This window comes from Bombina bombina, chromosome 7, assembly GCF_027579735.1.
Source record: "Bombina bombina isolate aBomBom1 chromosome 7, aBomBom1.pri, whole genome shotgun sequence".
NCBI lineage: Eukaryota > Metazoa > Chordata > Amphibia > Anura > Bombinatoridae > Bombina > Bombina bombina.
In genome coordinates, this window is record NC_069505.1 from 600,319,860 (window position 1) to 600,335,440 (window position 15,581).

At 42.4% G+C, this 15,581-nt stretch overlaps 1 protein-coding gene across 2 annotated transcripts in view; it reads right to left on the minus strand.

The window, feature by feature from the left end:
- The window catches only part of LOC128667207 (zinc finger protein 517), a 64,491-nt gene extending 49,806 nt beyond the window's left edge, over positions 1 to 14,685 (minus strand). For both annotated transcript variants that reach the window (XM_053722143.1, XM_053722142.1), the window contains exons 1-2: positions 14,540 to 14,685; positions 8,179 to 8,296 (exon numbers count right to left, since the gene is read on the minus strand). In XM_053722143.1, coding sequence (XP_053578118.1) covers positions 8,179 to 8,232 — 54 coding nt within the window. In that variant the 5' untranslated portion in view covers positions 8,233 to 8,296; positions 14,540 to 14,685. The remainder of the gene's footprint in view (positions 1 to 8,178; positions 8,297 to 14,539) is intronic.
- Between the last annotated feature and the right edge of the window lie 896 nt (positions 14,686 to 15,581).

The following is a 15,581-nucleotide window of genomic DNA, read 5'->3' on the forward strand; positions in this document are numbered from 1 at the left end:
GAGCTGAAGCAAAAATGGGCCAGTTGCTAAGCTTACATAACTGCTTTTCAAATAAAGATATCAAGAGAACAAAGAAAAAATTATAATAGGAGTAAATTAGAAAGTTGCTTAACCCTTTCACTACCTGGACATTCTGAGAAAAACTTGCCCAAAATACCAGAGCATTTTCAGCATTTTTACAATCACTCCATTTAAAGATTAATAGAGCCTTGTTTTTTGTTTTTTATTTACCTATCAAATATATTTTTTTTATTTTTTTATTAGTAGACAACCCAAGGTAATGATCTAGGCCCATTTTGGTATATTTTATGCCACCATTTCACCGCCAAATGCCATCAAATTAAAAAAAATATGTTACTTTTTTTCACAAACTTTGGGTTTTTCACTGAAATGATATACATACTGCTTGTGCAATCATTGCACAAATGATTGTGAAAGCATCTCTGGGATCCCCTTTCTTTAGAAATAGCAGACATATATGGCTTTGCCATTGCTTTTTGGTAATTAGAAGGCCGCTAATTGCAGTTGTGCACCACACTTCTATTATTCCCGGCAGTTAAGGGGTTAATTAGGTAGCTTAAAAGGATAAGGTTAGCTTTAGTGTAAAGATTAGCCTCCTACCTGACACTCCCCACCCCCTGATCCCTCCCTGATCCCTCCCAAACAGCTCTTTTTACTCCCCCCCACCTTAAGTACTGGCAGCTTTTTTTTTTTTTTTTTTTATATTTTTCTGCATTGTAAGATTGCCCTAACCATCAAACCTCCCTGATCCCCCCTAAAACATCTATCTAAACCCCCTGACTAACTATTGCCGCCATCTTAGGTACTAGCAGCTGTCTGCCAGAACCTATAAACCCCTTTATTTATTTTTTATTTCTGTAGTGTAGTGGACACACAACCTTCCCACCCCTCTTGCGATCGCCATTAGGACCCCCCCATATTTTCTGTAGTGTAGCTGCCCCATCCCTCCATGTCCCTTTAAAAAAAAAAAATCCGGTATAGGGTCCTCCCACTCCATCCCCTCCCCTGCTGGAACGCCCACCCGCCTCTCGTCCACACCTCCCGACAGCTCCAGCACTGCCAGCAAATTATCGTTACAGCCGGTGACACACACAGTGTCACCGTCTGTAACGATCAGGCATCTGGCCTCATATGGAGGCGGAGCACCAATCGCGCTCCGGCTCCATATGCGGGAGATGCCTGAAGCTTCAGGAGCTCCAGATCTCAGCTGTAACTTAACAACCGAGATTGCTGGAGCCTCCTAAAGCAACGACGTAAATATACACGTGGTGCGGTACGATAGCCACAGTAACGCACAACGTAAATATACGTTGTAATGGGTGAAGGGGTTAAAATTGCTGCTCTATCTAAATCATGAAAGAAAAAAAATGTGGGGTTTTGTATCCCTTTAAGCCTAGAAATAGGCCCAGGCTAGTATGAAATAGGCTTTTTTTTTTTTTTTTTTAAAGGGTAATAATACTAAAAATATAAAATAAATTACATGCTCTAATTCATTAGAGAAAGTTATTTTAAAGGGACAGTCTACACTTTAGTAATCTTAAAGTCTTACTTTAGATTAAGCTGCAAAATAGCCTCTTGCACCTTTTCTATATCATGCGGCAGAAGCAGTAAAAAACATAATTTATGCTTACCTGATAAATTTATTTCTCTTGTAGTGTATCCAGTCCACGGATCATCCATTACTTGTGGGATATTCTCCTTCCCAACAGGAAGTTGCAAGAGGATCACCCACAGCAGAGCTGCTATATAGCTCCTCCCCTCACTGCCATATCCAGTCATTCGACCGAAACAAGCCGAGAAAGGAGAAACCATAGGGTGCAGTGGTGACTGAAGTTTAATTAAAATTTAGACCTGCCTTAAAAAGGACAGGGCGGGCCGTGGACTGGATACACTACAAGAGAAATAAATTTATCAGGTAAGCATAAATTATGTTTTCTCTTGTTAAGTGTATCCAGTCCACGGATCATCCATTACTTGTGGGATACCAATACCAAAGCTAAAGTACACGGATGATGGGAGGGACAAGGCAGGAACCACTGCCTGTAGAACCTTTCTCCCCAAAACAGCCTCCGAAGAAGCAAAAGTATCAAATTTGTAAAATTTTGAAAAGGTATGAAGCGAAGACCAAGTCGCAGCCTTGCAAATCTGTTCAACAGAGGCCTCATTTTTAAAGGCCCAGGTGGAAGCCACAGCTCTAGTAGAATGAGCTGTAATTCTTTCAGGGGGCTGCTGTCCAGCAGTCTCATAGGCTAAACGGATTATACTCCGAAGCCAAAAAGAAAGAGAGGTTGCCGAGGCCTTTTGACCTCTCCTCTGTCCAGAGTAAACAACAAACAGGTTAGATGTTTGATGAAAATCTTTAGTAGCCTGCAAGTAAAACTTCAAGGCACGGACTATGTCTAGATTATGCAAAAGACGTTCCTTCTTTGAAGAAGGATTAGGACATAATGATGGAACAACAATCTATTGATAGATATTCTTGTTAGAAACCACCTTAGGTAAAAACACAGGTTTTGTACGCAGAACTACTTTATCTGAATGAAAGATCAGATAAGGAGAATCACAATGTAAGGCAGATAACTCCGAGACTCTTCGAGCCGAGGAAATAGCCATCAGAAAAATAACTTTCCATGATAGAAGTTTGATATCAATAGAATGAAGGGGTTCAAACGGAACCCCTTGAAGAACTTTAAGAACCAAGCTTAAGCTCCATGGGGGAGCAACAGGTTTAAACACAGGCTTAATTCTAACTAAAGCCTGACAAAATGCCTGAACGTCTGGAACTTCTGTCAGACGTTTGTGTAAAAGAATAGACAGAGCAGAAATCTGTCCCTTTAAAGAACTAGCTGATAATCCTTTGTCCAAACCCTCCTGGAGGAAGGACAATATCCTAGGAATCCTAACCCTACTCCATGAGTAATTCTTGGATTCACACCAATGAAGATATTTACGCCATATCTTGTGGTAAATTTTCCTGGTGACAGGCTTTCGTGCCTGTATTAAGGTATCAATTACTGACTCGGAGAAGCCACGCTTTGATAGGATCAAGCGTTCAATCTCCATGCAGTCAGTCTCAGAGAAAGTAGATTCGGATGATTGAAAGGACCTTGTATTAGAAGGTCTTGTCTCAGAGGCAGAGTCCATGGTGGAAAGGATGACATGTCCACTAGGTCTGCATACCAGGTCCTGCGTGGCCACGCAGGCGCTATCAATATCACCGATGCTCTCTCCTGTTTGATTTTGGCAATCAGACGAGGGAGCAGAGGAAACAGTGGAAACACATAAGCCAGGTTGAAGAACCAAGGCGCTGCTAGAGCATCTATCAGTGCCGCTTCTGGGTCCCTGGACCTGGATCCGTAACAAGGAAGCTTGGCGTTCTGGCGAGACGCCATGAGATCCAGTTCTGGTTTGCCCCAACGGAGAACCAATTGAGCAAACACCTCCGGATGGAGTTCCCACTCCCCCGGATGAAAAGTCTGACGACTTAGAAAATCCGCCTCCCAGTTCTCTACCCCTGGGATATGGATCGCTGACAGGTGGCAAGAGTGAGTCTCTGCCCAGCGAATTATCTTGGAGCCTTCTGACATCGCTAGGGAACTCCTGGTTCCCCCTTGATGGTTGATGTAAGCCACAGTCGTGATGTTGTCCGACTGAAATCTGATGAACCTCAGTGTTGCTAACTGAGGCCAAGCTAGAAGAGCATTGAATATTGCTCTTAACTCCAGAATATTTATTGGGAGGAGTTTCTCCTCCTGAGTCCATGAACCCTGAGCCTTCAGGGAGTTCCAGACTGCACCCCAACCTAGAAGGCTGGCATCTATTGTTACAATGGTCCAATCTGGTCTGCGAAAGGTCATACCTTTGGACAGATGGACCCGAAGATGCAGGCGTGCAAATGGCACTATGTCCATTGCCGCTACCATTAAGCTGATTACTTCCATGCACTGAGCCACCGTGGGGCGCGGAATGGAGTGAAGAACACGGCAAGCATTTAGAAGTTTTGATAACCTGGACTCCGTCAGGTAAATTTTCATTTCTATAGAATCTATCAGAGTCCCTAGGAAGGAAACCCTTGTGAGAGGAGATAGAGAACTCTTTTCTTCGTTCACTTTCCACCCATGCGACCTCAGAAATGCCAGAACTATCTCTGTATGAGCCTTGGCAATTTGAAAGCTTGACGCCTGCATCAGGATGTCGTCTAGGTAAGGAGCCACCGCTATGCCTCGCAGTCTTAGAACCGCCAGAAGTGAGCCCAGAACCTTTGTAAAAATTCTTGGGGCTGTAGCCAACCCGAATGGAAGAGCTACAAACTGGTAATGCCTGTCTAGAAAGGCAAACCTCAGGAACCGATGATGATTCTTGTGAATCGGAATGTGAAGGTAGGCATCCTTTAAGTCCACTGTGGTCATGTACTGACCCTCTTGGATCATGGGTAAAATGGTTTGAATAGTTTCCATCTTGAATGATGGAACTCTGAGGAATTTGTTTAGGATCTTTAGATCCAAAATTGGTCTGAAGGTTCCCTCTTTTTTGGGAACCACAAACAGATTTGAATAAAACCCCTGTCCTTGTTCCGTCCGCGAAACTGGATGGATCACTCCCATTACAAGGAGGTCTTGCACCCAGCTTAGGAATGCCTCTTTCTTTATCTGGTTTGCAGATAATCTTGAAAGGTAAAATATCCCTTGTGGAGGAGAAGCTTTGAAGTCCAGAAGATATCCCTGAGATATGATCTCCAACGCCCAGGGATCCTGAACATCTCTTGCCCACGCCTGGGCGAAGAGAGAGAGTCTGCCCCCTACTAGATCCGTTGTCGGATAGGGGGCCGCTCCTTCATGCTGTCTTGGAGGCAGCAGCAGGCTTTCTGGCCTGCTTGCCCTTGTTCCAGGACTGGTTAGGTTTCCAGGCCTGCTTGGATTGAGCAAAAGTTCCCTCTTGTTTTGAAGCAGAGGAAGTTGATGCTGCACCTGCCTTGAAATTTCAAAAGGCACGAAAATTAGACTGTTTGGCCCTTGATTTGGCCCTGTCCTGAGGAAGCGTATGACCCTTACCTCCAGTAATGTCAGCAATAATTTCCTTCAAACCAGGCCCGAATAAGGTCTGCCCCTTGAAAGGAATGTTGAGTAATTTAGACTTTGAAGTCACATCAGCTGACCAGGATTTAAGCCATAGCGCCCTACGCGCCTGGATGGCGAATCCGGAATTCTTAGCCGTTAGTTTAGTCAAATGAACAATGGCATCAGAAACAAATGAGTTAGCTAGCTTAAGTGTTCTAAGCTTGTCAATAATTTCAGTCAATGGAGCTGTATGGATGGCCTCTTCCAGGGCCTCAAACCAGAACGCCGCCGCAGCAGTGACAGGCGCAATGCATGCAAGGGGCTGTAAAATAAAACCTTGTTGAATAAACATTTTCTTAAGGTAACCCTCTAATTTTTTATCCATTGGATCTGAAAAAGCACAACTGTCCTCAACCGGGATAGTGGTACGCTTTGCTAAAGTAGAAACTGCTCCCTCCACCTTAGGGACTGTCTGCCATAAGTCCTGTGTAGTGGCATCTATTGGAAACATTTTTCTAAATATAGGAGGTGGGGAAAAGGGCACACCGGGTCTATCCCACTCCTTACTAATAATTTCTGTAAGCCTTTTAGGTATTGGAAAAACATCAGTACTCACCGACACTGCATAGTATTTATCCAGCCTACACAATTTCTCTGGCACTGCAATTGTGTCACATTCATTCAGAGCAGCTAATACCTCCCCAAGCAATACACGGAGGTTCTCAAGCTTAAATTTAAAATTAGAAATCTCTGAATCAGGTCTCCCCGATTCAGAGACGTCACCCACAGACTGAAGCTCTCCGTCCTCAGGTTCTGCATAGTGTGACGCAGTATCAGACATGGCTCTTACAGCATCTACGCGCTCTGTATCTCGTCTAACCCCAGAGCTATCGCGCTTGCCTCTCAATTCAGGCAATCTGGCTAATACCTGTGACAGGGTATTATTCATGATTTCAGCCATGTCCTGCAAAGTAATCACTATGGGCATCCCTGATGTACTTGGCGCCATATTAGCGTGCGTCCCACGAGCGGGAGGCGAAGGGTCCGACACGTGGGGAGAGTTAGTCGGCATAACTTCCCCCTCGACAGACCCCTCTGGTGACAATTCCTTTATAGATAAAGACTGATCTTTACTGTTTAAGGTGAAATCAATACATTTAGTACACATTCTCCTATGGGGCTCCACCATGGCTTTTAAACATAATGAACAAGTAGTTTCCTCTGTGTCAGACATGTTTGTACAGACTAGCAATGAGACTAGCAAGCTTGGAAAACACTTTAAACCAAGTTAACAAGCAATATAAAAAACGTTACTGTGCCTTTAAGAGAAACAAATTTTGGCAAAATTTGAAATAACAGTGAAAAAAGGCAGTTATACTAACGAAATTTTTACAGTGTATGTAACAAGTTAGCAGAGCATTGCACCCACTTGCAAATGGATGATTAACCCCTTAATACCAAAAACGGAATAATAAATGACAAAAACGTTTTTAAACACAGTCACAACAACTGCCACAGGTCTACTGTGGTTGTTACCCTCCTCAAACACAACTTTTGAAGCCTTTTGAGCCCTTCAGAGATGTCCTGTATCATGCAGAAGGAAGCTGAGTGTCTGTCTGAATTTTAGCTGCGCAGAAAAGCACTAAAATAGGCCCCTCCCACTCATATTACAACAGTGGAAAGCCTCAGGAAACTGTTTCTAGGCAAAAATCAAGCCAGCCATGTGGAGAAAAAACTAGGCCCCAATAAGTTTTGTCACCAAACATATATAAAAACGATTAACATGCCAGCAAACATTTTATATTACACTTTTATAAGAGTATGTATCTCTGTTAATAAGCCTGATACCAGTCGCTATTAAATCACTGCATTTAGGCTTAACTTACATTAATCCGGTATCAGAAGCATTTTTCTAGCAAATTCCATCCCTAGAAATATGTTAACTGCACATACCTTATTGCAGGAAAACCTGCACGCCATTCCCCCTCTGAAGTTACCTCACTCCTCAGAATATGTGAGAACGGCAATGGATCTTAGTTACTTCTGCTAAGATCATAGAAATCACAGGCAGATTCTTCTTCTAATGCTGCCTTTGATAAAACAGTACACTCCGGTACCATTTAAAAATAACAAACTTTTGATTGAAGTTAAAAAAACTAACTATAATACACCACTCTCCTCTTACTACGTCCATCTTTGTTGAGAGTTGCAAGAGAATGACTGGATATGGCAGTGAGGGGAGGAGCTATATAGCAACTCTGCTGTGGGTGATCCTCTTGCAACTTCCTGTTGGGAAGGAGAATATCCCACAAGTAATGGATGATCCGTGGACTGGATACACTTAACAAGAGAAAAAGTTATTTTCAAATTAATATTGTTTTTTGTCACTTTGAAATGGCTGCAAAGCTCCGCCCACAGATAACATCACAATCTGGGCTGCATATGGTGTCCAATCACAAAGGGCTCACTAGTTTGATTCAACAGATTGTAAATGCTATTCAGCAGAAGCCATAGATGTAGCCCAGATTGTTATGTCATCAGTGGGCGGAGTTTGTCAGCCTTTTCAAAGTGACCAAAAACACTATTAATTTTAAAATAACTTTTTTACTGTTCCTGCTGCATGATACAGAAAAGGGTGCAGGAAGCTATTTGCAGCCTAATTTAAAGTAAGAATTTAAGATGACAACGGTGTAGACTGTTGACCCTACACTTCTATGTGTTTAACCTCCATAAACAGTCATGCGACTGTTGTTTACAGAACATACTGGCATTTTCAGCTGGCAGTGCAAGATGGGGGTCTCACTAAATGTGCTCCAAGCTGGGACATGAGGGGCACGGTGAGCAGGGGAAAGCAAACCTTGTAGCAACCTAGCATCCAGTGTTTTTCGAGCCCTGATGTATGGTATACTATTTACAACATCACTTTTCATTGACACAAAACATTCCCACTGCTCAAAACTTTCTTCAATCGTCTTCAATTTTCCAAAATATTTCATTTGAGAAAAAAAAAACTTTAAAATGTAAAACTATTTTTATTGTAATTTGTGTAACGCTGGAGCAGACAGGAAATTAGCGACATTACCGTGAGTATCACACTTACCCATGGAGTCGCCATATTGTTTTCTGAGGTCAAGATATTCTCTGTATTCTTCATGCTTAATATAGAACTATTAGTCACACACTCTAGCAATAGATCTCCTTCCTTTCTACAGACAGACCTATACAGGACGTAGATATAATGCTCCATTAATATAAAAAAACACTGTAAAATAAAATGTACATTAGATTCAAAGTGTAATTCCTGTAAAAAGGTTACCGAATGCAAAGTAATAGAAAGCGGTGTTCTCCTCAGGACCTTATTAGCGGGTGCACCATACGGCTCATTTTAATGACCACCCGGCTAAAATTTTAGCCAATATTAAGCTAACGTTAGCTAATATTAAACATGTTCCCATTTGTATTGCACAAATTATCATTAAACACATTTGTTAAATTATGCAATTAATTTGTGCTTTGGATAACTGAAAATGCCACCCGGCTGGCAAAAATGTATGTGGAGAACACTGGGACGTTAATATGTACTGTCATTATTTAATTTAGCCTGCTTTTCCTGTAATTAAAATTGAGAGGCTGGAATAGATCCTTTAAGATCCTGAACGCTAAACAATAAAGTAATTTACAGTTATAAGTAGCACATTTATATTAACCCATAATTAGCCACGGCACAGGCAGTAAGAAAAACATACTTAAAGTGATGGTAAACTCCGCTTTTTAAAATTAGATCCGGAAAGTTAGTGATATTTCAGATGGAGTTTCATTAATCAGTTGTAATGAAGTTGCCTTATAACTTACCTTTTAATATAAATATGAAATTCAAATTCCCCGCGCTCCGACACCCACTTTATCAGTAATTTTTTCTGTTTGAATTGTTGTCCAATCAGCTCTAGCTACGACAACAGTGCCAAATCAAACTGTTAGTTCACAGAAATATTGACTTTGAAGTGGGCGGCAGAGTGCGGGGAATATTATTATTATTATTTATTTGTATAGCGCCGCCAAATTCCGTAGAATTTCATATCTATATTAAAAAGTAAGTTATAGCGCAACTTCATTACAACTGATGAATTAAACTCCCTCTAAAATATCACTAAACATTCTGCATCAGATTTTAAAACGGGTTGAGTTTACCATCACTTTAATACTTTATAAAGACAGTGCCCCCCTCCTCTATACTTTATATAGACAGTGCCCCCCCTCCTCTATACTTTATATAGACAGTGCCCCCTCCTCTATACTTTATAAAGACAGTGCCCCCCCCCCCTCCTCTATACTTTATAAAGACAGTGCCCCCCCCTCCTCTATACTTTATAAAGACAGTGCCCCCCCTCCTCTATACTTTATAAAGACAGTGCCACCCCTCCTCTATACTTTATAAAGACAGTGCCCCCTCCTCTATACTTTATAAAGACAGTGCCCCCTCCTCTATACTTTATATAGACAGTGCCCCCCTCCTCTATACTTTATATAGACAGTGCCCCCCTCCTCTATACTTTATATAGACAGTGCCCCCCTCCTCTATACTTTATATAGACAGTGCCCCCCCTCCTTTATACTTTATATAGACAGTGCCCCCCCTCCTCTATACTTTATATAGACAGTGCCCCCTCCTCCTCTATACTTTATAAAGACAGTGCCCCCTCCTCCTCTATACTTTATAAAGACAGTGCCCCCCTCCTCCTCTATAAAGACAGTGCCCCCCTCCTCCTCTATACTTTATAAAGACAGTGCCCCCCTCCTCTATACTTTATAAAGACAGTGCCCCCTCCTCTATACTTTATATAGACAGTGCCCCCTCCTCTATACTTTATATAGACAGTGCCCCCTCCTCTATACTTTATAAAGACAGTGCCCCCCTCCTCTATACTTTATAAAGGCAGTGCCCCCCTCCTCTATACTTTATAAAGACAGTGCCACCCCTCCTCTATACTTTATAAAGACAGTGCCCCCCCTCCTCTATACTTTATAAAGACAGTGCCCCCCTCCTCTATACTTTATAAAGACAGTGCCCCCCCCTCCTCTATACTTTATAAAGACAGTGCCCCCCCTCCTCTATACTTTATAAAGACAGTGCCCCCCCTCCTCTATACTTTATATAGACAGTGCCCCCCCTCCTCTATACTTTATATAGACAGTGCCCCCCCTCCTCTATACTTTATATAGACAGTGCCCCCCCTCCTCTATACTTTATATAGACAGTGCCCCCCCTCCTCTATACTTTATATAGACAGTGCCCCCCCTCCTCTATACTTTATATAGACAGTGCCCCCCCCTCCTCTATACTTTATATAGACAGTGCCCCCCCTCCTCTATACTTTATATAGACAGTGCCCCCCCTCCTCTATACTTTATATAGACAGTGCCCCCCCTCCTCTATACTTTATATAGACAGTGCCCCCCCTCCTCTATACATTATATAGACAGTGCCCCCCCTCCTCTATACTTTATATAGACAGTGCCCCCCCTCCTCTATACTTTATATAGACAGTGCCCCCCCTCCTCTATACTTTATATAGACAGTGCCCCCCCTCCTCTATACTTTATATAGACAGTGCCCCCCCTCCTCTATACTTTATAAAGACAGTGCCCCCCTCCTCTATACTTTATAAAGACAGTGCCCCCCTCCTCTATACTTTATAAAGACAGTGCCCCCCTCCTCTATACTTTATAAAGACAGTGCCCCCCTCCTCTATACTTTATAAAGACAGTGCCCCCCTCCTCTATACTTTATAAAGACAGTGCCCCCCTCCTCTATACTTTATAAAGACAGTGCCCCCCTCCTCTATACTTTATATAGACAGTGCCCCCCTCCTCTATACTTTATATAGACAGTGCCCCCCTCCTCTATACTTTATATAGACAGTGCCCCCTCCTCCTCTATACTTTATAAAGACAGTGCCCCCTCCTCCTCTATACTTTATAAAGACAGTGCCCCCCTCCTCTATACTTTATATAGACAGTGCCCCCCTCCTCTATACTTTATATAGACAGTGCCCCCCTCCTCTATACTTTATATAGACAGTGCCCCCTCCTCCTCTATACTTTATAAAGACAGTGCCCCCTCCTCCTCTATACTTTATAAAGACAGTGCCCCCCTCCTCCTCTATAAAGACAGTGCCCCCCTCCTCCTCTATACTTTATAAAGACAGTGCCCCCCTCCTCTATACTTTATAAAGACAGTGCCCCCCTCCTCTATACTTTATAAAGACAGTGCCCCCTCCTCTATACTTTATATAGACAGTGCCCCCTCCTCTATACTTTATATAGACAGTGCCCCCTCCTCTATACTTTATAAAGACAGTGCCCCCCTCCTCTATACTTTATAAAGGCAGTGCCCCCCTCCTCTATACTTTATAAAGACAGTGCCCCCCCTCCTCTATACTTTATAAAGACAGTGCCCCCCCTCCACTATACTTTATATAGACAGTGCCCCCCCTCCTCTATACTTTATATAGACAGTGCCCCCCCTCCTCTATACTTTATATAGACAGTGCCCCCCCTCCTCTATACTTTATATAGACAGTGCCCCCCCTCCTCTATACTTTATATAGACAGTGCCCCCCTCCTCTATACTTTATAAAGACAGTGCCCCCCTCCTCTATACTTTATAAAGACAGTGCCCCCCTCCTCTATACTTTATAAAGACAGTGCCCCCCCTCCTCTATACTTTATAAAGACAGTGCCCCCCTCCTCTATACTTTATAAAGACAGTGCCCCCCTCCTCTATACTTTATATAGACAGTGCCCCCCTTCCTCTATACTTTATAAAGACAGTGCCCCCCTCCTCTATACTTTATAAAGACAGTGCCCCCCTCCTCTATACTTTATAAAGACAGTGCCCCCCTCCTCTATACTTTATAAAGACAGTGCCCCCCTCCTCTATACTTTATATAGACAGTGCCCCCCTCCTCTATACTTTATAAAGACAGTGCCCCCCTCCTCTATACTTTATAAAGACAGTGCCCCCCTCCTCTATACTTTATAAAGACAGTGCCCCCCTCCTCTATACTTTATAAAGACAGTGCCGCCCTCCTCTATACTTTATATAGACAGTGCCCCCCCTCCTCTATACTTTATAAAGTATAGAGGAGGGGGGCACTGTCTTTATAAAGTATAGAGGAGGGGGGCACTGTCTATATAAAGTATAGAGGAGGGGTCACTGTCTATATAAAGTATAGAGGAGGGGGGCACTGTCTTTATAAAGTATAAAGGAGGGGGCACTGTCTATATAAAGTAAAGAGGAGGGGGCACTGTCTATATAAAGTATAGAGGAGGGGGGCACTGTCTATATAAAGTATAGAGGAGGGGGGCACTGTCTTTATAAAGTATAGAGGAGGGGGCACTGTCTTTATAAAGTATAGAGGAGGGGGGCACTGTCTATATAAAGTATAGAGGAGGGAGCACTGTCTATATAAAGTATAGAGGAGGGGAGCACTGTCTTTATAAAGTATAAAGGAGGGGGCACTGTCTTTATAAAGTATAGAGGAGGGGGGCATTGTCTTTATAAAGTATAGAGGAGGGGGCACTGTCTTTATAAAGTATAGAGGAGGGAGCACTGTCTATATAAAGTATAGAGGAGGGGGGCACTGTCTATATAAAGTATAGAGGAGGGGGGCACTGTCTATATAAAGTATAGAGGAGGGGGGCACTGTCTTTATAAAGTATAGAGGAGGGGGGCACTGTCTTTATAAAGTATAAAGGAGGGGGCACTGTCTATATAAAGTATAGAGGAGGGGGGGCACTGTCTATATAAAGTATAGAGGAGGGAGCACTGTCTATATAAAGTATAGAGGAGGGGGGCACTGTCTATATAAAGTATAGAGGAGGGGGCACTGTCTATATAAAGTATAGAGGAGGGGGCACTGTCTATATAAAGTATAGAGGAGGGGGGCACTGTCTATATAAAGTATAGAGGAGGGGGGGCACTGTCTATATAAAGTATAGAGGAGGGGGGGCACTGTCTTTATAAAGTATAGAGGAGGGGGCACTGTCTTTATAAAGTATAGAGGAGGGGGGGGCACTGCCTTTATAAAGTATAGAGGGGGGCACTGTCTTTATAAAGTATAGAGGAGGGGGACTGTCTTTATAAAGTATAGAGGAGGGGGCACTGTCTATATAAAGTATAGAGGAGGGGGCACTGTCTATATAAAGTATAGAGGAGGGGGCACTGTCTATATAAAGTATAGAGGAGGGGGGCACTGTCTTTATAAAGTATAGAGGAGGGGGCACTGTCTATATAAAGTATAGAGGAGGGGGGCACTGTCTTTATAAAGTATAGAGGAGGGGGGCACTGTCTTTATAAAGTATAGAGGAGGGGGCACTGTCTATATAGACAGTGCCCCCCCTCCTCTATATTTTATATAGACAGTGCCCCCTCCTCTATACTTTATATAGACAGTGCCCCCTCCTCTATACTTTATATAGACAGTGCCCCCCCCCTCCTCTATACTTTATATAGACAATGCCCCCCCTCCTCTATACTTTATATAAAGTATAGAGGAGGGGGCACTGTCTATATAAAGTATAGAGGAGGGGGCACTGTCTATATAAAGTATAGAGGAGGGGGGCACTGTCTTTATAAAGTATAGAGGAGGGGGGGCACTGTCTTTATAAAGTATAGAGGAGTGGGCACTGTCTTTATAAAGTATAGAGGAGGGGGCACTGTCTTTATAAAGTATAGAGGAGGGGGGCACTGCCTTTATAAAGTTTAGAGGGGGGCACTGTCTTTATAAAGTATAGAGGAGGGGACACTGTCTTTATAAAGTATAGAGGAGGGGGGGCACTGTCTAAATAAAGTATAGAGGAGGGGGGCACTGTCTTTATAAAGTATAGAGGAGGGGGGCACTGTCTATATAAAGACAGTGCCCCCCTCCTCTATACTTTATATAAACAGTGCCCCCCCCCCCCTCTATAATTTATGACAGTGCCCCCTCCTCTATACTTAATAAAGACAGTGCCCCCCCTCCTCTATACTTTATATAGACAGTGCCCCCCCCCTCTATACTTTATAAAGACAGTGCCCCCCCCCCCCCTCTATACTTTATAAAGACAGTGCCCCCCCCCCCTCCTCTATACTTTATAAAGGCAGTTCCCCCTCCTCTATACTTTATAAAGGCAGTTCCCCCTCCTCTATACTTTATATAGACAGTGCCCCCCCTCCTCTATACTTTATAAAGACAGTGCCCCCCTCTATACTTTATATAGACAGTGCCCCCCCTCCTCTATATTTTATATAGACAGTGCCCCCTCCTCTATATTTTATATAGACAGTGCCCCCTCCTCTATACTTTATATAGACAGTGCCCCCTCCTCTATACTTTATAAAGACAGTGCCCCCCTCATATATACTCTGTAAGAAGTTAAAGCCACAGGTAGCAATTTACAGAAAAGCACAACCCCATTACCTGCTACTGTGAGCTCCCCGTATTGCCCTCCTGGCTCCACCCCCGGTACATTACACGTGTTCCGCCGGGCACTCACATGGCCATAAGCACCAGGCCCCAGGGCACAGAAATAACTAATGTCCCTACACACTAAACTTACAGCTCTTCAAAACTACACGGGATTTCAGTGATATCACGTTATTTACACGCTAAGCGTCTCTCCGCCATCTTTATTATTGGCAAATTAAAATGCAGTAAGGGCAGTCGTTTTTTAGTCCTGTCCAGTATAATTCAATGCAAATGAGGTTTTATAATGGGAAATCAGCAAAGATAACCGATTTAATAGCTAAAAACAAATAATTATAAAAAATACAGATGTCAGCTAGTATATCGAGAAGAGCTCCACGCTAGACAGAAAACATGTGACAAACAACCTATAGACAATCATTCTGAAAACGAAACATTTTGCAGCTTTCTTGTTCTTCTTAATGTGCACTCACAGTAGTTACCTTATCAATGACAATCAGCATAAAGCACTGTGAGTGCACATTAAGAAGAACAAGAAAGCTGCAAAATGTTTCGTTTTCAGAATGATTGTCTATAGATCGTTTGTTACATTAAAGTTGATTTAAAAAAAAAAAAAAGCTTTGAGTGTAGGTCACATGTTTCCTGTCTAGAGTCAGTGGAGGTCACATGTTTCCTGTCTAGATTGGAGCTCCAGTCTGCAGCTAGACTACTTTGGGGTATATCAGCAAATAACAACCTCCATGTTACCTAATAAATATTTTTAACTGGAAACAAAATTGCTTTAGTATATATCAGAGTTTTTAATGCTCTGTTTTTTTATTAAATTTATATCTAATTCCTAATCTATATTACACCAGGAAATCACAAAAAAACATTATATATATATATATATAAAAGGAAAAAATACAATGTGTGTCTATTATTATATTATTTTATTAATTATTATTATTACTAGTATCTGTATTACATCAGGAAATCCACAAAAATCAATAGATAAAAAAGGGGAAAAAGTTATTTGTGTCTCATTATTAATATT